Source organism: Theropithecus gelada, chromosome 14 (genome assembly GCF_003255815.1).
Source record: "Theropithecus gelada isolate Dixy chromosome 14, Tgel_1.0, whole genome shotgun sequence".
NCBI lineage: Eukaryota > Metazoa > Chordata > Mammalia > Primates > Cercopithecidae > Theropithecus > Theropithecus gelada.
Genome location: NC_037682.1, coordinates 54163426 through 54184983, shown reverse-complemented (window position 1 = coordinate 54184983; position 21558 = coordinate 54163426). Strand labels below are relative to the sequence as shown.

At 46.7% G+C, this 21558-nt stretch overlaps 1 protein-coding gene across 3 annotated transcripts in view; it reads right to left on the bottom strand.

Moving 5' to 3' along the window:
* GALNT18 (polypeptide N-acetylgalactosaminyltransferase 18) overlaps positions 1-21558 on the bottom strand; it is a 363310-nt gene that overhangs the window by 57796 nt on the left and 283956 nt on the right. For 2 of the 3 annotated variants that reach the window (XM_025357812.1, XM_025357813.1), the window contains exons 7-8: positions 11844-12029; positions 4100-4237 (exon numbers count right to left, since the gene is read on the bottom strand). In XM_025357812.1, the coding sequence (XP_025213597.1) occupies positions 4100-4237; positions 11844-12029 (324 nt within the window). The remainder of the gene's footprint in view (positions 1-4099; positions 4238-11843; positions 12030-21558) is intronic. The other variant, XM_025357814.1, reaches the window with a different exon arrangement.

The window sequence follows — 21558 nt, the reverse complement described above, 5'->3', positions numbered from 1 at the left end:
GACAAGGAACAGAGTTGAATTCTTTTCTTTTGAGCTTCCTTTCCTCTACTGGGTGGTAGCACCTTTAATCCCAAACTCGCAGTTCAGAGATTCTGAAGAAATACTGTATGAACGTGTGTCTCAGGCAGAGCCCCCGGTAGCATTTCTGCAGCAAATCCTCCATTATAAACCAATTCCTTGGTTTGCCTTAGTGGGAAGAGCATATGTAAACACACTTTGTTCTCGTCCTACAGCCCACGAAAAGGTGGGTGTCATATCTAAAGCCAAGCACTGTAACCCATTAGGAAAATCTGCTAACTGCTGTTGCAAAGTGGAAGGCCTGGAGAGCCCTGATGTTAGACTTGGCTTTCCCCTAGGTTCTTAATGCCAGTGCTTGGGTGAGAGGGTGGGTGTCTTTTGATAAAGTCCTCCCTGGCTCTGTGTCGTTCCTGCCCACCCCCCACCCCCACCACCCCTTAGGCAGGTAGTCCACTGAAGCAGCTAGAAGCAACAGGCTGGGATGGAAACCTGGCTCCAGTTGTGGGGTCTTGAATAAAGCAATGTAACTCCTTCCTGTTTGTTTTCTCCCCTCTAAAAGAGGAATAATAATAGTGCCTACCTCATAAGGCTGTTATGAGGATTAAGTGAAACAATATCTGCAAGTGCTTAGCATAGGGCCTGGCAAATAACAAATGTTGCAATAATTGTTGGCTGCTAATTATTACTGCTATAACCTTCCTCAAAGCCATTCAGGGAAACCAGCTTTTAGGAATGCGTCTATGTGTCAGGTACCATGTGAAGTGCTTTCCACATATGTCTCACCTAATTGTCATAATGACTAGCCAGGATGAAGGAACTGTGGTGTAGGAACAAGCTCCACTCTCCTCCCTGTCTGTAGTGCTATTCAGCCTGTGTGGACACTTCCCCACATCGCCCTTGGTCTTGGCCTCCTCTTTGCCTCTTCCCTTGGCTCTCAGCTTATCTGCCACTCTGGAAGCCTTTCCCAACCCAAGTCTTGTATGAGATCACTGCCCTGTGCTTCACTAGCACCCCATTTCTCTTAGGGTAGCACTTAACCAGTTGCATTCTTGTTCCTTCTTCACTTGTTTGTCTCCCCTGTTAGTCATCAGACTGGGTCTCAGTCTCATTGGATATCATATAGGCCAGGCACAAAGGAGACAGTCAATACTTGTTGAGTGGGTGAGTGAGTGGGTACATGAAAAACATGAGTAAATGAATGGCATTCCCAAATGAATGGAATCATAGTCGGTCAAGTGATAGAGCTGGTCTGTCAGACTCCAAAACCCAAGCTCTTTCCATAATGCAAATGGCTATAATCCTGAGACTGTAAAATATGCCCTATGAAATGGCATTACTGTGACCACTAAGGTTTTGCAGCTTGTCAAGTTTACATAGCCATTAAGGGGCAAAGCTAACATTCAGAAGCCAGGCATGTCTGTTTCCAGATGCCCCTCCATCTCTACTCTCAGCACCAGAGCTGTGATTAATCCAATGCTCTCCCATCTCTTGGACATGGAGCCCAATGATCCAGGGGAAACTTATGCCCACACGATGGGGCCCACAGGTCCTCAGGCCTGCAGGAGTCATTAATGGGGCCCATTAGTGGATTAATGGGCTGGGCTATAGACTTGATACTGGCTCGACTCAGAGTCCCAGAAGTCATTTGTCCTAAACAATGTCATTTGGTCATGAGTTGGAATAGAAAAAGGAAAAAGAAATTATGCTCCTGAAAAGGCATCTGGTCTCTTCATTTTAGGATAAAAATAATTACCAGGAAGAATGAGTCAGACCCAGCAAATACTCTTGCTATTGTGGCTGCATCCCACTTTGCCCATCTTCAGCCAGGTTGCCCCCATTAAGAGTTTATTATGCTCTTTGACAAGCAGGCATGTCTCTGCTCATGTAGGGGCTCGGCCCGTGGAGGAGGCAGGAGGGAGGGGAGGCTGGCTGGGCCCTGAGCAGTGGCGGGCTGATGAATGTGCAGGGGGTCAGAGTCCTCTGCCAGCCGCAGGGATGGCTAACACAGCTCAGCCCTTTGGGATGACAAGCGAATGGTTTTCAGTGTGACAGTAAAAATAGGCCCGGCTCTGAACTCAGACAGATCTAGATCACAACCCCGTATTTTCCACTTACTATCTGACAAACCAAATGTTTCTGGGGGTGGCATGGAGGGGCTACATGGTAAACCTTTGCACATGTGTATAAGATGAGATGTTTTTGCTTGGAGGATGAGAATGCCTTTGGCCAGGACCCAAAATTGCAGTGGGCACATGTACGCACCTCTACTGTTACTGCTTCCCCTGCCTCTCTGGGGGAGTTTGGCTAATCCTGCTTAGCCACAGCTGACAGCCTGCTGAGAACATGAATCCAGAAGCTTGCCCTGGCTCACGGAGGCTTGGGCCCAATAGTTTCTCTGGAGCCACAGCAGCATAACTCTCCTTTTAGGATTGGGTTCCACCATGGCCAAGCAGCCCACATAACTTGCTATGGGTAGAGTGTGGGGCATCAAAGGCAGCTGTGTCTTCAGGATGGTTCTGGGGAGGTGAATGGGACAGATAGGCACCTTACAGTGCAATGTGTTTCCGTGGTGACAACAGGATCTGGAGACTCAGGTACTACCTAAGAAGCACTAGCTGAGGTGTTTGCTGAGATGTGAATTGCACCAGACTGAGAAGTGGAGAGATGAGAGGTCACTGCATGGTTCTCTTGGGATATGTCAACCATGCCATGGGGACACTCATGGGAGGATAAGACTGTCTCCTACAAGCTGGTATTCTGGATAACAGAGACCCTGGGGCTAGAGGGGGTGGGTCTAGGATTCCAGTTCTGTCTGCTTTGGAATCCTAGGATGTATATAAGAGTTTGGGGGTACATAGGGAGCACTGAGCCCAATCTCTCAGCAGATTCTTCCCACTCATAGGCAATTGTCCTGTTCATCTGGGGCAGGCTTTGAACTCAGCTCTAACCACAGCTCATCAGAAGAAGAGACCTCAGTTCTTCCTTCAAGTTTTCATCTTGAGATATCAAAAAAGGTCTGAGGGGACACTCTCCAAAGGAAGGAATCAGAGTGATACCAGAAGCTGTTTTTTTAGACTTGGTTTCACTGCTGATTATGTGAGCTTGTGAAAATCACTCTTTGACTCTGTTTCCCCATCTGTGACATGGAGATAATATAATTAATCCTACAGAGTAGTCTTGGGGGCTTGTCATGGCAAAAGCTTATGTGTTCAGACTGTAAGTCAGCAAAAGCCAGGCGAGATAGCCAAAAATCATCAAAATACCATTTAAAATACCTTATGGCATTTGACCTGTATGGTCCAGGGAATATTGAGAAAATGGGAGAGTTTATCATATTCGAAGTATTTTAACTTGAGACAGAAAATACATTTTCATCTAAGGTCACATATCTACAAATATTAGATTTTCTTTTACTCTACGGGGATAGTACTGAATTACCCCCGTTTAACAGATGAAGAAACTGAGGCCCATGACATTAAGACACTTACCTGGGAAGCAGCCTGGTTAAGATTTGAACCAGGTCTGTCTGACTCCAAACCCTATGCTCTGCCCCCTCCACCTTGCTCCCTCTCATCAGGGAGAACTGCTCTGTGCCCATCAACAAGCAGTACTAAAAATACAGCAAATATAATCAACTCAAGATGGCTCTGTTTCTAGAACTCTTCTCAGGGAGGCTCTGCATGTGAATGGAAGGCATCAGCCCCTTGGTAGGGGAGGCACACAGGGTGACTCATAGACCCTCAGGCACCCCAGCTGGGAAAACAGCAGGTGTTTGTTACCTTACCTTTCAATCTTAAGCTAACTGCTTTATTGTGTGTTTTATTAAGTGGAATATGCAGGTGTGGGGCCAGAGCTGAATTGCTTAGGACTATAAAGGAGAGACAAGTACCTCTCTCAAGGGACTGGAGGGGTTTGGGCTGTAAAAGTCAAGGCTTGCAGGTGCAGAACCCGCGCCCGCTCCCCAGGCCTACTGCAGTTCTTCACGGGAGCAGCTGAGAGGCTCTTTCCCTCCTTTCCCTTTCTTCACTATGCTTCTTTCTGTCTGTGTCTGAATGAAACCCGGAGGAGGCCAGCTCCTTACCACTCCGTAGGCAATGATGTCTGAGTACATCCTCATCTCTGGGTACACGCTGACCAGGTACCACCGGAAGGTCTTGCACTGTAGCTGTTTCCTCAGAGCCTTCCTTGCGGTGATGTCCCCGATGTCAATTCCTGAGTCCTGCACAGGGACGCGGAAGCAGAGATGAAGCCACTCCCAGGTTGCAGCTTCTCCCCAAACTCTACTTTGGCATGACCTTGTGCCGCCAACCAAGATTCCTAGAGACTAGTGAAGGGACCATGTGGCACGTTAACTCTTGCATTTTCCCACGGGCACCTTAACCCCATAACCATCCTCATTTAGACTACGAAACATGAGGTCGGCATTGCCGGGCACTGTCATCAAAGGCCATTGAAAATAAAGATGCCAAATCCTTAAAGAAAAAAAAAAAGCTATAGTCTGGATGTAGATGAAAGATGGGAAGAATCCATCTGAATAAAGCTTTTCCCTACCTCAAGAGGCAAAGTGAGAGATTCTGAGCTTTAAGGTGAGAAAGAGAGGGGAAGGAAAAAGCTTTGAGATGAAATGATGCTAATTCTAATACTATTCCTAAGAATCATAACAGCTAAGGCTTAAACATTTCCAGAGTGCTAGGCTGTATTCTGAATGAGATATGCAGTATATATTTATATTTATTTACTTTTATTTATATGTATGTATGTTGTCCCATTCACACCTATAAAACAGCACCACATAATCCTCCTTTATGGATGATGAGTTGAGACAAAGAGAGGTTCAGTAACCTCCTGGGTAACTTGCCCAAGGCCCCACAACTAATAAATGGTGGAGCTGAGATTTGAACCCAATTAACCTGGGTCTAGAGTTTCTGCTTTTAATGTTACTCTGTGTGTTTGGAAGATGCCATTCTTCTGCCTCCTCAGACGAAGTCCTTGCAGGAGAAGCAGACTCCTTCAGCCTGGGAGTCTTGGTGTCTAGAGTACTTGTTTCCCTCCTTTCTCAGGAGCATCAGTGAGGTGGCCCCTGAGCCAGCATGGTGCAGCAGCCAGGGAGCAGAAGTGAGACGTGAATGCGTCCAGGAGTGAGAAGGCTAGAGAAGCCCCCCTCCCCACATTGCTTGTAGAGTAGGCTTGGGCAGCACTAAGAATTCCTGGGCCTGCATACCAGCTGTTGAATGGGGCACAGAATTGGCTGAGAAAAAGCTGATGCAAAAGCAGAGGCTGCAGAAGGGTCCATCCTCTGGGGATCTGATGAAGACCCAGTGCATCTCAGAGGATGACACCATGGCAGGGATGAAGGCCAGCATGCAGATGGGCATGTGGTATCTCATAAGATGCCAACCCAGAGTGGAGGGCAGATGAAGAAGTGAGCTCTCTCTCACCGACACTGTGGTCCATACGCTCTCTGTGTAAATCCCTGGTTCAAACATCAACTCCAGGGATCAAGTTACTGAGGTCAGGCAGATTTTGTCTAAAATATCTGAGAAAGATCACAAAAATGGCTGCATTTATCTGGACATGAACAAGGCAAATTTTTGACATCAGACAATGTAGGCTTGAGTGAAAACACAATTTAGATATAAAAGAGATAGATTCCTTTTTGCTCACAAGAGTTCAGGCAATATAAAAATTTGAACCTGCTACAGCCTGAAGGTTAAAGTTCTACAATGACAAGGAGCTATTTTGGCTTCCTAGTACTTCTTAATGACCTCATCTGTGACTTGTGTGCAGCACACTCCTGCCCAGAGCCTTCTCTGCAGCTGTTATCCGAGCCTTTCTCTGCTAGACTCTGGCTCCTTAAGGTCAGGAAACTTCCATCAGACTTACCTCTGTGCCCCCAGTCCTAGCACCGAGCATGAGCTACATTGCTGGGTGGAGAAAATATTTATGAAGTGGTGAACACAGGAACTGGCAATAGATGTAATCTACTTTCCACTCCGACTCCAAAGCATTCATTAAGTATCAACCATTTACACTCCACGGTACTTTATCTTTATATCAGAAAACTGTCCCAGGACCCATCCATTCCTTCTCCCTTTGTGTTATAATTGCCTTTATGTGACTAAATTTAACACTGTGTCTGTTTTATAGGGAGCCACTAGAAGAACCTGTCTCACAAAGGCCTCTGTGTTTTCCTAAACTTCTGGGTTCCCACAGGAAAAGTATCTTTCTGCACTTAGGAACAGGGCAAAGTTTGCCTCCCTCCACATGATCGAGTAAAAGATGAGAGAGACACAATCCACCAGGTGGCCATCTCCTGCGACGAAGCTCAAGCACTAGCCCTTTGTTCAGCTTATCTTTCTGAGTATGAAGTCCCCTTCCCGTTCCTGTGTATTAATTGACTTTTGCCTTTCCGTTTTAATAGTTCAGCATATCTGCACTGTGTGTTTACTGTAAATTTCATCAAACCCATCTTCAAAGCAGGAGGCATACACTGAGAAGAAAGTAAACCTCTGAGAAGGTCACCTTGGCCCTTATTAGAAAACAATAAATGCATCTTCCTCTTTTGCCAAATACTTGGTGTAGTGAGTTGAACTGTGGCCTTCTCTAAAATTCATGTCTACCCGGAACCTCTGAATGCGACTTTATTTGGAACGAGGGTTTTTGCAGATATAATTAATTCAGGATCTCAAAATGAAATCATCCTGCATTTAGGGCTTGCCTAAATTATGACTGTATGTGACTATATATGACTGAAATGACTGATGTCTTTATAAGAGGAAAAAAGAGTGGTCTGGACACACATAGAGACAAAGAGGAGAAGGCCATGTGAAGACAGAGGCTGAGACTAAGGTGATACATCCACAACCAGGGACCCCTCAGGGCCACCAGAAGCTGGCCAAGGCAAGGAAGGACGCTCCCCGCTCGAGACGCTGGAGGGAGCACAGCTCTGCTGGCACCTGGATGTTAGAGAATAAATTTCTGTTGTTTGAAGCCATCAAGTTCATGGTAATTTGTTACCATAGCCCTAGGAAACAAATACATTAACTTAGCCACATAAAAGTGTCCAGTATTGCAGCCACATAGTCACAAAATTCCTTATAGCCAGACTTAAAGGAGGGCTATCACTGAAGCACATGACAAGCCATCCCTGGCACTCAGCCTCTTTGGGCAAGAGAAGCAGTCTAGAGCTCCTGAACCCTGCTTAAGAAAATATTGATGTTTTGCTGCAGACTTTCTGTTTATTGATAAATAAACTGATTTTCAGTTAAAGTAGCAGGTTGCAAGAGGTGAAGGCTCTTCGGCCTTTCAAAAGCTGGGGACTGGACGTGCTAAGGGAGCAGGTGAGAGGGCCAGTTCTGCTAAGCGCACAGCTCTGAGGAGGCCTCAGCTTAGCAGACAACAAGCAGAGGGTATCTGCCCAGCATGAGCATTTTACAACTGTGGAAGGAAAGTATAGGGCATAAACAATCACAGCACCAACAAGAGTTAACACTTAACTAGCGCTTTCTGTGTGCCAAGCACTGATCAAAGTCTTTACATGTATTAACTTATTTAATTCTCAAGGCAGCCACCTGGGCTGGGTTGACGGGCTCCAGCTCCATATTTGCAGCTGGGATGCTGTAGACGAAAGGTTAAGTAAATTGGGAACAGATGTGCTTGCAGCTGAGGAAAAGGGATTGGGGCATAGCTATCTCAGGGGCAGCTGGTAAACCTCCTAGGGAAACTGTGTGAAGCATATAGCATCCATGCATCCTCCTTCTTTTCCAACTGACCTTTACCAAACACCTGTTTATTATGTGTCAGACACTATCCTAAACACTCTGTATACAAATAAGAATACGTCACACTCTCAGCCTGAAAGGAGAGTCTGGGAGTTTCAGACAAGTAAACATACTCTTTGTGAACAAGTGTGAGGCATGAAAAGGAAGAGAAAGTGAAAGCGAGAATAGAAGAGGGGCCTCATTCTTCTTACATTGTGTGGAGGCCAGGATTGGGGGCAAAGGAGGTAAGCAGTCAAAGAAGGCTTCCTGGAGTAAGCAACACTTGAGGTGGGTTTGGAAAAATGTGAAGGACGAGCTAAATAGGTGTTACCCAAACCTGGCCACCCTAACCTCTCATCTGGAGGGCTTTTTAGAGATTCTGGCACCTACCGCTCAAAATCCTCTCTGAGGATGAGACCCAGATGAGTATTTTTAAAAAAGCTCTCCAAGTGATTCTGATGCAGTTGGTCTGAAGGTCTGCTTTTAGGAGTCACTAACCAAGGAAGAAAGGGATTACACACACCGCCAGCAGACTCACTCATTAATAAGCGTTAGCAAGGCGTCACCAAGCTCTTACCATGCGCCCTGCCTTGTGCTAGATATAATAAAACAAAAATGTAAAGCAGTCTGTCCTCAGAGGGCCCATGGTGTATTGTGGTGGTTCTCAGTGGTTCTGAAGAACTTTCTCAAAAAACAGATTCCGGGGCCCCTTCCAAACCAATTAAGTGGTCATCTGTGGGGGTGGAGCCCAAGTGATTTTGAAGTTCAGCCAGATTTGAAAACCACTGTTCTAATGAGAGGGAGACTTTTAGATAACAGAACACTCTTTCACAGGCTGGTCATGCAATGACAGAGATATATATAGGAGGGGGAGCTCTTTCCCCAGTTGGAGCTGGCTTTCTAGAGGGGGGATCCCTGGAGCTAGTCTCAAAGGATGGGGAAGATTTAGTACGGGTGGTCATACAGGAAGAGGTAGAGGGTAGGGAATTCCAAGCAGGATGAGCAAGCACTGAGTCGTGAGAAACAGCATGGCATGGACGGTGTGTAATGGGCAGTTCCCATAGTCAACACAGTGTATGCAGACTTCAAAACAGGGAGTGGTGTGCAGCGGGGTTAAAATACAGGCAGAGGAGAAAGCATGGGAACCTTTGATGCCATGCCAAACACTGGGCTTTGTGTTTGATTTTGTACATAGAAGGAGTCATTTAAAGATTTTTTTTTTTTTTTTTTTGAGACAGAGTCTTGCTCTGTCACCCAGGCTGGAGTGCAGTGGCACAACCACGGCTCACTGGAACCTCTGCCTCCCAGGTTAAAACGATTCTCCTGCCTCAGTCTCCTGAGTAGCTGGGATTACAGGCACGTGCCACCAAGCCTGGCTAATTTTTGTATTTTTAGTAGAGATGGGGTTTCACCGTGTTGGCCACGCTGTTCTGAACTCCTAACCCCAAGTGATCCACCCGCCAAAGTGCTAGCATTACAGGTGTGAGCCACTGCGCCTAGCCTCATTTAAAGATTTTAAGCAGGGCAATGGCATGGTCGTTGTGAGTGTTTTATAGATAACTTTGGGTATTGTAGAGGATAGATTTGAAGGAGATAAAGACTCAAGCCAGGAAAACCAGCTGAAGCTTGTAGCAGAGAAAAAAACAGGGCCTGAATGCAGACATGAGAGGAGGTTGGGGTGGGAAGGAGGGCTTGTGATTGACTGGGACAGAGCATTGAGAGCGAGGAAGATTGAAGGATGATGTCAGTTTCAAACTCATGTGTCTGGAAGATGGTAGCACCATGAACTGTGACAGAATGAGAACAGGAGCAGATCTGGAGGAAGAAGGTGGGTTTGGCTGGTCAGATTCAGTCTGAGTGCCTATGGGAATGGCCAAGAGGAGATGTCTAGCTGGCAGTTGGAGATGTGAGTCTGAAAGTGAAGGCAGAAGTCAGGGGTAGAGATATTAATTAGGGAGGCAGCATATGGGTGGGAGTCCAATGCAAGAGTAGATGAGATTACCCACGGAGATGGGAAATAATGAGAGCAGTCTGCCAAGGATGGATACCCCAGGAGCATATAAGCACCCAGTGAACGTAAGAGGAGTCCTTGAAGAGTTAGGAATAACTGGAGAGAGATGAGATTCCAGGGTGTGGAATCATGGACCCAAGGAACTACAGAGATTCAAGGAAAAGGTGAAATCCTATAGGTTAAAGACCTTAAAATGTCCCTTAAATTAGGCAGTTGGGAGACCCATGTTCACCTTGACAAAGTAGTCTTGATGAAGTATCAGGATATAGCTTGGGAGAAGGATTGGGAGATGAAGAAGTATTGACCCTGTACAAGCTTGATAAGAGGAAGGAGAGGACATTTGGACACAGGGAACAGGAAAGGAAAGAATTATTTTAGGAAACACACTGATCCTTTCCTTCTCCACCTAAGGCTTTATCCTGGGCAATTCCACTTCTCACGTGTCTTGTGTTCACTTCCCCCTACCCATTTGATTTGAACTACCCACCTTGAGGAGTCACAGACAGACACTGAATTTCATCACTTTTCAGTTATTTTCATTCACTCAGTTCTGTACCATTCACTGGGTTGCTGGGCATTTCAACACCTGTCAGCTGCAAGGGGGAGAGGGCTAGAAGGTTTGCAGCTCTGGGGTACAGAAAGAAGGCAGTAAGAGTATGCTAACTCACCAGTCTAAGCAGAGCCTGGGGACCTGCAATGTCTCACTGGTGAGCTCCTGGGGAGTTTCCAAGTGTTGTTAATATTTTGCCATCACAGACCACCTACCACAGGGCTTGACACCCCATGCAGAATACTGTGATTCAATCCTGACGATGAGTCCAGAAGGTACTGCAATTCCCCGGAAACACTCTTACTGTCAGGAACGCAATCCCGGGCTGGCACATTAGGGTTGGCTGCACTCTGGCTGATATTTCTCCACTCCTCATTCTTGCTCCCAACTGCTGAAACCTCACTGATTGTGGGAGTATGCAACCCAACTCAAGAGGGGATCTCCTGCGGTGGTGGTGCGGCTCAAGGTGGGCTAAAAGCTCCCACCCACGAACCAGTCAACTTTCTCAATCATTTAACCACGGCAATATTAGCTTGGTGTAGAGTTTAGGTTAACAGGGCTTTCATATGGACACTTTGAGTGAAGATCAATCATTTCCCCATTAGAGGCTTCCTAAAGGACTCCAAAGGGGATTGCCATGGCCTTGGGAGGAAAGAATGAGGTCGTGTAGTCGATAGCTCTGATAGCTCTGTCTCACACAGAATGCAACACAAGCAATGAACTCCAGGCCAACAGGCTGGTAAGTGGATTGGAATCGTGTGGCTGGCATCTGTTGGATTCTCTCAACTCAGTAGTCCAAGGTCATTTCCACATGTTTCACCTTGACACATGGCAGGGCTAAACAAAACTACCAGAGAAACATTGCTTTTTCTCTGGCATTTCTTAAGTACAGGTGACTAGAGGGATAGAGGACAGTGGCAGGCAATGACAAGGCTCTGTGAAGGTTAAACGCTGTCTAAAAACTGCCCAGAATAACTCCCATCTCCTAGTGAGGGTCCCTGTAGGTGTGCCCCCATCCCCATCCATGTGGCTCAAGAAATCCGAAGGGCATATGGATCTTTATAACTCTGGTCGAAGGTTCAATGGAGAAGTTTGAATCTCATCTATAGGAAGATTAGATGTTTTTTGTAAATTTTTGTAGTTACTGGTATATTTGTAATCCAGGACCATGAAACATCTAATGTCAGAGAAGTCAAGGACCTGGGAGCATGAAGGAACTTGAGCTACCTGTCCAACTTTCTCATTTAAAATTAGGACACTAAGATCCAGAGAGAAGTCCTCATCAAGTATGCTCACCAGGGATGTGGGTAGAGGGTTAAGAAATGGTTTAGAGGCTCATGGCCCCTTTTCTTCGGCAAATAATGTGTTTTTGGGTTGAGAGTCCATTCTCGCATGGCAAACAGGACTCTGGCTGACTCATAGGAAGAAGGGTTTGGCCCCATATTTTGATTTGTTTTGTTTTCCACCAATCCCCGAGAAACTCGTCCCCACCGGAGATCCCTACCTCCTGGGGTATGTTCCATGCCATGTAGACGTGGCTTTTAAATTCATCCATCCAGACTTCAGCCACCCTGAGAGCGTTCCTGCGGACGTGGGCGGTGAGGTCCTCTGTGTAGGGCTTGTGGGCCCGCTCAATGTGGGCAATCCGTGAGCAGGGCAGGACCTCCACGCTCCCGCCACATTGCCACACCTGCAGAAGACATGGAGCCACTCGTCAGAGCCTGCCTGGCTCTGCCTTCCTACACCAGAACTCAGGCAGCCACTTGACATGAGCAGGAAGAAATTCAGCCCCTTCACCTTGACTTCCCAGATCACGAGGGAGTGGGCCATAGCAGCAGGATGGCTATGGAGTCATTAAGTCATATCTTGGTTCTTATTGCTATGGATTTGCCAACAAAAAAAAAATGAATGCACTTTTTCCCTCCACCTGTGAGCCCTACCCCACCAAAAAAAGAGACCAGACATTTTGTTCCAAAGATCTGGATTCTCCTTGCACTTGGGGGAGAAGTTAACAAAACCCTTGATGATAGTCTGCAGCAGTGCTTGACATAGAGGAATCAGCAAGACTCCCAGCACAGACATCCTCTTCGGACCACATGGGCCTGGACAAGAATTAGTGATCAACACAGAGAAGGGTGTCACCACATACCCTTCTTCTACTGCATCTTTCCCAGGCTCTGGGTTCTGACTGAATCTGAGGGAGAGCGCTGCAAAGAAGCAAATGATATTAAACTTCTTACCAACCTTGGAGAATAGGAGCTTGATCCGAATGCAATTAGATTTTGAAAGATAAACCTTGCATTCTAAATGTTAATGGGCAGCATCTCAAAGCTCTCGCTACAATCTTTCCAGCCACCCTGACCTTTCAACGTTCCTGAACACGCATTCTTTTATGCTTCTAGGCTTTGGTCCATTCTGCTGGTAATTTTAGAAAGCCCCCTGCCCTCAACTCCTTCTTCAGCTGAAAAAATTCACCTCTCAAGACCTTAATCAGGCTGGGCACAGTGGCTCACACCTGTAATCTCAGCACTTTGGGAGGCTAAGGTGGGAGAATCGCTTGAGCCCAGGAGTTTGAGACAAGCCTGGGCAACACAGTGAGATCCTGTCTCTACAACATTAAAAAAAAAATTTTTTTTTTAGAAGACCTTGATTATACGGCCTCAACATTGTGGAGTCTTTGCTCGATTTTCAGAGTAGAGCCAATTTCTCCTCCTCTGGCCCCCACAGCCCTTGATACCACAACTAAACTGCCTGTAGGTCAGCCTCACTCACTGACGGTGTATTCCTGGAGGGCAAAACCTATATCTCACTCACTCACCTAACAAAAGGCCAAGTACATAGAGGTACTTTGTAAGTACTTGCTGAATAAATAAATGATTGATGCTTCATCAGTCAATCAATCAATGTATAAATGGCTGACATTTACTGAATTTCAGGTGAATCTGAAATACCTGGTTAGAGCTGACAAATGTGGCTTCTGAGGGAAAGTAATTGAGATATCCTGGTAGACGGTACATATTACTTGCCAGATACTGTCAACATCACCATGAACTTGGTAGATGAAGTTCAGATATATAACATGTACCTATCAACAACAATAAGTCTGGGATAAAGCCAGATTTGGATTTAGCTTATTTTCCCTGTGTTAGTTAAGAAGGGAATGCCTTCCCTTTCAGCCATCCTGTCACACCAGTTGGCCCCTATAGGTTCTAGGCTGTTGGAGTTGGAAGGTGGCTTACTGATTTATCACTGACTTTAGCTTGTTTTGCCTTGAGTGTATAACTTAGGACCAATAGAAAGGAAACTAACATCCTCACTGAGCGTCTCCTATGTGCCAGGCACTGGACTGTATATTCAGGAAGGCATCAAAACATGGTGGGTGGCTTATAAGCAGGGCTGGCCATGAGACTACTCAGGTTCACATCCTGGCTCTGCTCTATGCCTGCTATGTGACCTTGGGCAAGCCACTTGATCTCATTGTGCTTCTGTTTCCTCTTCTCCATGGGGATCACGAGTACCTATCTCAGAAGGTCACTGAGAAAATTAAAGCAATGACATGCAACATGCTTAAAAAAAGTGCCTGGTGCATAATAAGCACGTGATCATTCTTAGCTATTACTATCAAGCTGAACAGCAGAATCTTTAGAATCACCCTGTGAGGCAGTTATTATGCCCAATTCCAAGTGAGAAAGTGGAAACTAAAGAATGTCCCTTGCCAGTCACGGTGGCTCACGCATGTAATCCCACCAATTTGGGATGCTGAGGTGGGTGGATCACTTCAGCTCAGGAGTTTGAGACCAGCTTGGGTAACATGGTGAGACCCCATCTCTGCTGAAAATTTCAAAAAAAGAGCCGGGCATGGTGGCACGTGCCTGTAGTCCCAGCAACTTGGAGGGTTGAGGCAGGAGGATCGCTTGAGCCCAGGAGGTGGAAGCTGCAGTGAGCCCTGATCGTGTCACACTGCACTCCAGGCTAGGCAACAGAGTGAGACCCTGTCTCAAAAAATAAAAAAAATTAAAAAATAATAAAAGAGGAAGGTCCCTTGCTCAAGAACACACAGCTGATATTTAAGACAGAAGGATCTGTCTGATCCCAAAGAAGCTCAGTGAAGAGCCAACACTTCCCCATGATGAGCCAGCTTTGAAAGGAGCTCCCACATCCAGGAATGCTTCTGAGGATCACAAGAGGGTGGCGATGAAGGCCCCAGGCTGTGAGCCTCCATTCCCAAGACCTGTACATTCTGGGGACTGTGCTGATTTCCAATTCACTTTGCTCAGGTTCTCTATGAAAGCCTGTGAATCCCATGAAGAAGTTATTGACAACACAAAGAGTCAGGGTAATGATTCTTTTTGTGACTGGAACAGAGGCTATTGCTTGACATATTTCAACAGTACAACACAGAGCATGAGTCATAACAAAACTCTTTTATTACAAGACCTGCTTCTTAAAGGGTCGGTTCACCATTTCACCTTAGAGTGGGCACATCTGCCATCATTCTAATCAGAATGGTGGTGAGGCCCCTCCCATCGTGTCTTTAGACACAGTACGAGGAGCGGCATGACTGTCTAGCACCTGAATTCACTCCCCTCTTCCTACCCCTGCAGCCACCTCCCTTGTCCAGGCCATCGTCATCATCTCTCATTTGGACTCTGCCACAGACTCCAAACACCTGACCTCCCTCTTCCTATATTCCTTCTCCAAGCTCTTCTCCACTCAGCAGCTGGAGTGACTGAAGGTGTAAGCTGGACCACTCCCTCTCCTGCACCATGCCCCTGGCACAGCCCCTGATCTGGGCTTGCCCCCCACCACCCCTCCAGCCCTGACCTTGTGCTCCCTAATACACTCTATGCTGCAGCCTCTATGCTGTAGCCACACTATTTTTTTTTACTTTCTCTCACGTGGTTTTTTTTCCCCTCACCTCAGACTTCTGCACATGCAATGACATACCGAACCCTGCCTGCCTCCCTGACTCATCCTCCAAGCCTCAGTTCACTATCACTTTGCTGCGTCCACTTCCGCTAGGTTCGCCTGGTGTGCTGTGTGGTCCTGCTTTGTTCCCTGATCTAACGCCATTACAATTGCCTGTTTAATCACCTCCTTCCCTCTTGCAAAATGTTCTCAAGCTTGTCACCAAATTCTCCCTTAGACACGTGCTAAATGGTGCTCAGAAGAGATCCTGGGTTTCCAGGGGAGGTGGGGCATCTGGGCCAGGTTGGAGTAGCATGTCGCACTTGAAAGCACAGCTTTGGAGTCTGTGGGAACTGGATTAACATGTGTCCTCTGCCACCTGCTGCTGTGTCACCTTTGGCAGGTTACTTCCCTCCCAAGCCTCAATTCTACCCTGTGGGTGAGGGGATGCAGTGTGGGTAAGTGTTTAACATTGAGCCTACCTCAGTGTGAGCACTACGTGGATGGTGGTCAAGGAAGCATAGACACCCTGGACATGGGGACAGGCCATCTGGGCCAGCTCTGGCGTCACTGAGTGCTTGTGGAGTGGTGTTGGGCTACGTAACCTCTTGTCTAACAAACATCCATGACAATGGGTACCACACCAGGCTGTGGACTCAGGAAGCCCCTGCTGAAGTGCTCAGGATACTGGAAGCCCTCAGTCTGTGTGTGTGTACCTATTATTATTTCATAATAATTTAATAATTATTACATTGCTGCTATTTTGACTGTCCTGTACACCTACCTTTGGGGAGCAAACAGGCCACAGAAGACAGGGTTCCTCCCAAATGCCCAGCCCAGCAGAGGGGTGCACAAGGCTCCCTTCTCAGAGACAGGCAGCACTGGTCAACATCTCCAGTCTCCTCCCTTCTATGAAAGGGCACTCATCTATGGAGAAGGTACGCCTTGCCACGGCATTTGGGTTCTTGGCAGCATCTGGGCTTTGCAGCAGATGTGGACTCAGCATGTTTACCCCGCCACTTCTGGACCCTGCCCAATGGCACTGAAGCATACAAGAGAAAGCCTGTACTGGCCGACCCCTGGGTGATAAGTGGCTCCAGTGACCAATGGCTTGACCCAAGAGAGAATTTCAAAAGTCACACCCACAGCTCATCTCAGAGACCCTCTGCGGTGGTAGACAAAGGATAGGAAAGGAAGTCACTGGCATTTGGACCTCATGGAGAATGACATCATGGAGCTTCTATGGAGTTCCATGGGAGGGGCAGGGGATAAGGAAGGGAGAGAAATCGAGCTGGGCCTGGCACATTAAATGTCCAATTCGCAATTGGCACGATAGAGCAAGCCCCAAACCAGAGGGAGCATATACACAGGAAGGCCTGTGCTGGGGAAGCAGGGCAGCTGGATAGGGGATGAGGTATGGGTACAGAGATGGCTTGGCATTGTGAGCTCTGGTGGGTAGAGATGCCTAGGGGAGAGAGGGCAGGTAGCTGGGTACCAAAGGGGTGCCTGAGAAATGAACACCAAGGGTTGGAAACAGAGAAGGCAGGTGTGGTCATGGGGAACAGGGCACAGGAAGCAACAACCAAGATGTAGACCCTATTTTCCACATACGATGGCTGAGGGCATGTGGCGAGGGCAGGCACTGGGCACACCTGACGGGACATCAACACAAAGCTGGGTCCTGAGGCTTCTGACGGGCCCTGAGCAACACGTTTCTTGACCACACTAAGTTTTTTCCTGTCTATGTGCCTTTGCACCTGCTATTGCACATCCTAAATAATTTCTCCTCCACTTACAACCCAGCTCAGATACTACCTCTTTTGATCTGCCCAGTGTAAATTAGATCCCCTCTGAATACCTTTAGTGCCCTGCCTTTTTCTTCATAACACTTACTCAAAATACTTTTACTTCTGTATTTATTCTTTAAATGTCTGTCTCCCTTCACTGGACTATAAGTGCCATGGAAACAGGAGTGTGTCTATGTGTTTACCACTGTATACATCAGCACCTGCCACTTAGTCTATATTCAATAACTATTATTTGAATGAGTGAATTCAGGAATCTGAGAGTCCTGGGCTTTCACTGACTATAGAGGCATGGTTTTAACTAGCTCAGCGGGATGCCCTAATAAAGGCCATAAACATAAAATGTGGCTGGATTTTACTGAATACAATAACTTTCTTCAAACTCAAGTGGTTTTTCAGCAAAGCTCTGACATTTAAGTGCATACTGCTGCAACCAAAGAGAGTTACTTGGGCTGCAGAGCTTAAATTAATGTCGTAAAACCTAGGAAGTCATCAGATGAGCACAGGCAATAGCAGGCAGCTTGCTCTTGTGGCACCATGAACTCACTAGAGAGAAAGCCTCCAACCTCACAAAATCTCGGATATGCCTACAGAGGAGCTACTGGGACCACCTCCCACATGTGGCCAAGAGCCTAAAGTGGATTGTAGAGAGCAGTTACCCAGGGCAGAGCAAAATCACACTCACCACCGGCCCTTCCCAGAAAACCCTAGTCCTGTTACCACTTCTGAAGAGACTTAAAACACCCACCCAGAACTACAAGACAGCATGTAGGTCTTAGGGGCTGGTGGAAAGGATTTGAATCCTGGCTCTGTCATATATTAGCCTTTGACTTGGACCTGTCTTTGGATGTCAGCTTTTTCTTGGAAATAATGATTCCCCAGGTTTAAAAGAGATGCTGTATATGACAAACTCCCACAAGCAAAGACAGGCATGTAGTGGGTTCTCAGGGAGGCTCAGATCACTTTCTCTTCCCAGGTTGAGGGGTCACTGGTACAAGGTCAGGGTTACATGTTGTATTGGCCACTCACACAAACAAGCCTCCTGCTCCCAAGCCTCAATTTCCCCCAGCTGCCAAATGGGGCAGCTGGACTCAATGATGTCTTAGAGCCCTTCTACTTTTTGCATTCTGTGATTTTGCATTTTCTAGCCAGTGCCTCAAATGAGGCCCAGTACTTGAGACACACCTGAGAGTTGTAAATTGGGTTAAAATAGGGACACACAGTAGACAAAGCAATGGGATGTAGTTTGATCATCTCTTCTACTCCAAGACTCACGACTGCTCCACAGTCTATGACAGGGATGGCAAATGAGTTTGTACTCCTGTGTGAAATCAATTTGCTTATTAATATCCTTCTGAAGTACTGTGTTGGGAAGAATTCTGAGGCTGTCTCCAGTCTCAGTGGAGAAGCATGCCACAATTTATTCATTACGGTTACCATGGGTAAGGGACTGGGGTTGGTGGCACTTCAGCCTTGTACTTCATAGCCACATCCACAAGAGTAGATCCCAGATACTCTCCAGCTTTTATCTTCTTATGACTTTTAATGAGCTCTTTGCTCTTGGCAAACTGTTCCCACTGTTCTCTTAGCCCAGAAAGCCTCCTTCCTGTGCTCCACATCCATCCAAAGTCGGCCTGGCCCAGCTCCTCCAAACTCTTGGAACTCATGACTTGTACGACTCATGTGCTCCTTATTTCTGAGCTCATGTGGTTAATGATCTTTTTAAGTGTAACCGTCTCGCCTAACTTAGCTGCAAAAGCAGAGACAAGAGTGAAAAGCCAAAACCAGCAGGCTATGGGGAGGAAGGCGAGGTGGATGCAGGCTGAGGCAGAGGCCTGGGGAGAGTTGGCAGAAGACCAGAAAGTCACTCACAGAGTGGCTGAACAGTCAGAGATGTAGGCAAACAATAGGGCCGGGCAGGACACTGGCGCTCCAGGTATCCTCCAATTTTGTACTCTGGGCATTTCACTCACCTCACTCTATCCTGGCTCTGCATGGGAATAAGAAAGGGAAGAGAGGGCCGGGCATGGTGGCTCATGCCTGTAATCCTAGCACTTTGGGAGGCCAAGGCAGGTGGATTACCTGAGGTCAGGAGTTCGAGACCAGCCTGGCCAACATGGTGAAATCCCACCTCTACTAAAATACAAAGATCAGCTGGGTGTGGTGGCGGGCGCCTGTAATCCCAGTTACTCGGGAGGCTCAGGCAGGAGAATCGCTTGAACCCAGGAGGTGGAGGTTGCAGTGAGCCAAGATCGTGCCATTGCATTCCAGCGTGGGTGACAAGAGCGAGACTTCATCTCAAAAAAAAAAAAAAAAAAAAAAACACCAAAAAAACCAACAAAATGGGAAGAGAGGTCAAATCTGGACAAGGCCAACACAAAAGCCAGAGGCAACCAGCAAGTCAGGGTCAGGGCATACAACAGAGCAGCCAGGATGTAGACAATGTCAGTGTGGAGATAACCTCCCTCCAAAATATCTCACTCCCACGCTGGCAACCTTTAGTCTCCAGATAAGAGCACACTCCTTAACATGGTTTGCAAGACCTCTCAAAACTGGCCCTGCCTATTTCCCGCAGCCTCATCTCTCATGCTACCTAGTTATGTCCAGTTATGCCATGGACATAGGTGGATCACATTCTTGGGTTTCTGTCTCCTCTTCCTGATATTCTCTTTACTGGAAATTCCCATGCCCCAACCACATATACACTAATATCCCTTGCTAATTCCCACCTACCTTCCCTGGCTGCCCTAGTTTTGGCTAATGCCTTGGCTATGTATTCCTATATCACCTGTAAGTCCTCTTGTACAGTCTGTGTGATAACTGTGTGTGTGTGTGCAGCTTAAAGACACATAGTACAACATACAACTGTTGACCTGCCACTCCCCCCCCGCTTAAGAAGCAATGCTTTGCCAGTGCCTTAGAAACCTCTGTGTGCTTCTCCTTACCCCCCGAGGTAACCCATTATCCTGAATTTTGTTAATAATTTCCTTGCCATAAACCTACTCTGCACATTGTTTAGTTCTGCCTGTTTGCGAACGCTATATAAATGGAACCAGATTGCATGCATCGTGCAACTTGCTTCTTGCTTCATTTATTTTCATCACCATAGTGTTGCATTGTATAAATATGCAGTACTTTATTTATGCTCTCTTTTGTTGGTTGACAGTCTTGTTTCCAGTATTATGGATGGTGCTCCTCGGAACACGCCTGTATGTGTCTCCTGGTGCACGAGAGTGAGCAGGCCTCCATGTATTTATCTCACAGTGAAATTTCCAGAGTACAGGTTGTATACACATGTTCAACTTTCCTAGGAAAAGTGACACTGTTCCAAATAACGTGGATCACATTATACTCGCACCAGCACGGATGAGGCTCATATTGCTTCCTATCCTTGCCAACGTTTGACATTGTCCAACTTTTAAATTTTTGCCAATTTGATGGGCATGAAATTCTCCCTCACTGCAGTTTTAATCTGCAACCTCCCCTGTTTACTAGTGAGACAGAGGTTTTTTGTTGTTTACGCACCCACAATACTGAACTCTGAGAGAAGGCGCTTGTCAGCTTTGTCTTCATTAAGACATTTCTGATGCCTAAACAGGGCTGGCACATAAGAGGTGCTCAAAAAATATAAATTGCACGAATGAAGGAACCAGAGCTGGACTTTATGTCTGCATTATCCCCAGTGCACTTTACTTGGTGCTCTCCCAGGTTTCCCAGGGTACGTATTTAGTTATTTTAAAGTGTAAGGGAACATTTAAAAAATCTGTCAATGCTTATTCCTTTCATCAGAGCCTGCAGAAAAACACTCCCTGAGGATATGGTTTCCCAAGCCCTCTTCTTGCAATAAACACTTCCGAAGAGTCCTCTGTGTGGAATTGCTGCTTGGAAAAAAAAAAGATGCTTTTTCTTGGAAGGTGTCCCTGAAGGGGTCTGAACATTTGGGTTAGCCCCAACAAACACTTGAAGCAGTTCCTCTGTTTGGAAGGGATCCCTCATAACTATCAGAGGCAGCAGGATTCATTGGGCAGAATTCCAAGAGAGACAAGCTGCGCTGGAATGTCTGGAAACTTTCCATGAAGAAAAACTTAAAAGACTGTTTTGCAGGAATCTGGGATTTGCTGAAACAGCTGCTTACCCACAGGAAACCCAGGGTCAAGTTACAGGGGCAACAGTAATGTGTCATTCTCAGCAAACTGGCCCATTGCATACAGGGGGCCTGGCTTTTCCTTGGACCCCAATGCTCTGCCTAGGAGTTCAGGTAAGGACATTCCAGGAGGACTGCTTTGCAAATGTGTGGCCATTGAGACTAGAAGGTATGTTTAATGGTTCTGACCAAGAAGGGCTGATTCGTAGTTACCTCAAATCTCATTATCAGCAAACAGGCCTGATTACTATTGTCCAAACTCAGGCCAGATGAGACTCAAGACAAGTTGGAAAAAGGAAGATGTCAGGCTCTGACATACAGGGGTTGGGAAACTGAGCCAGGAGTACGGTGGTCTCCAAAGG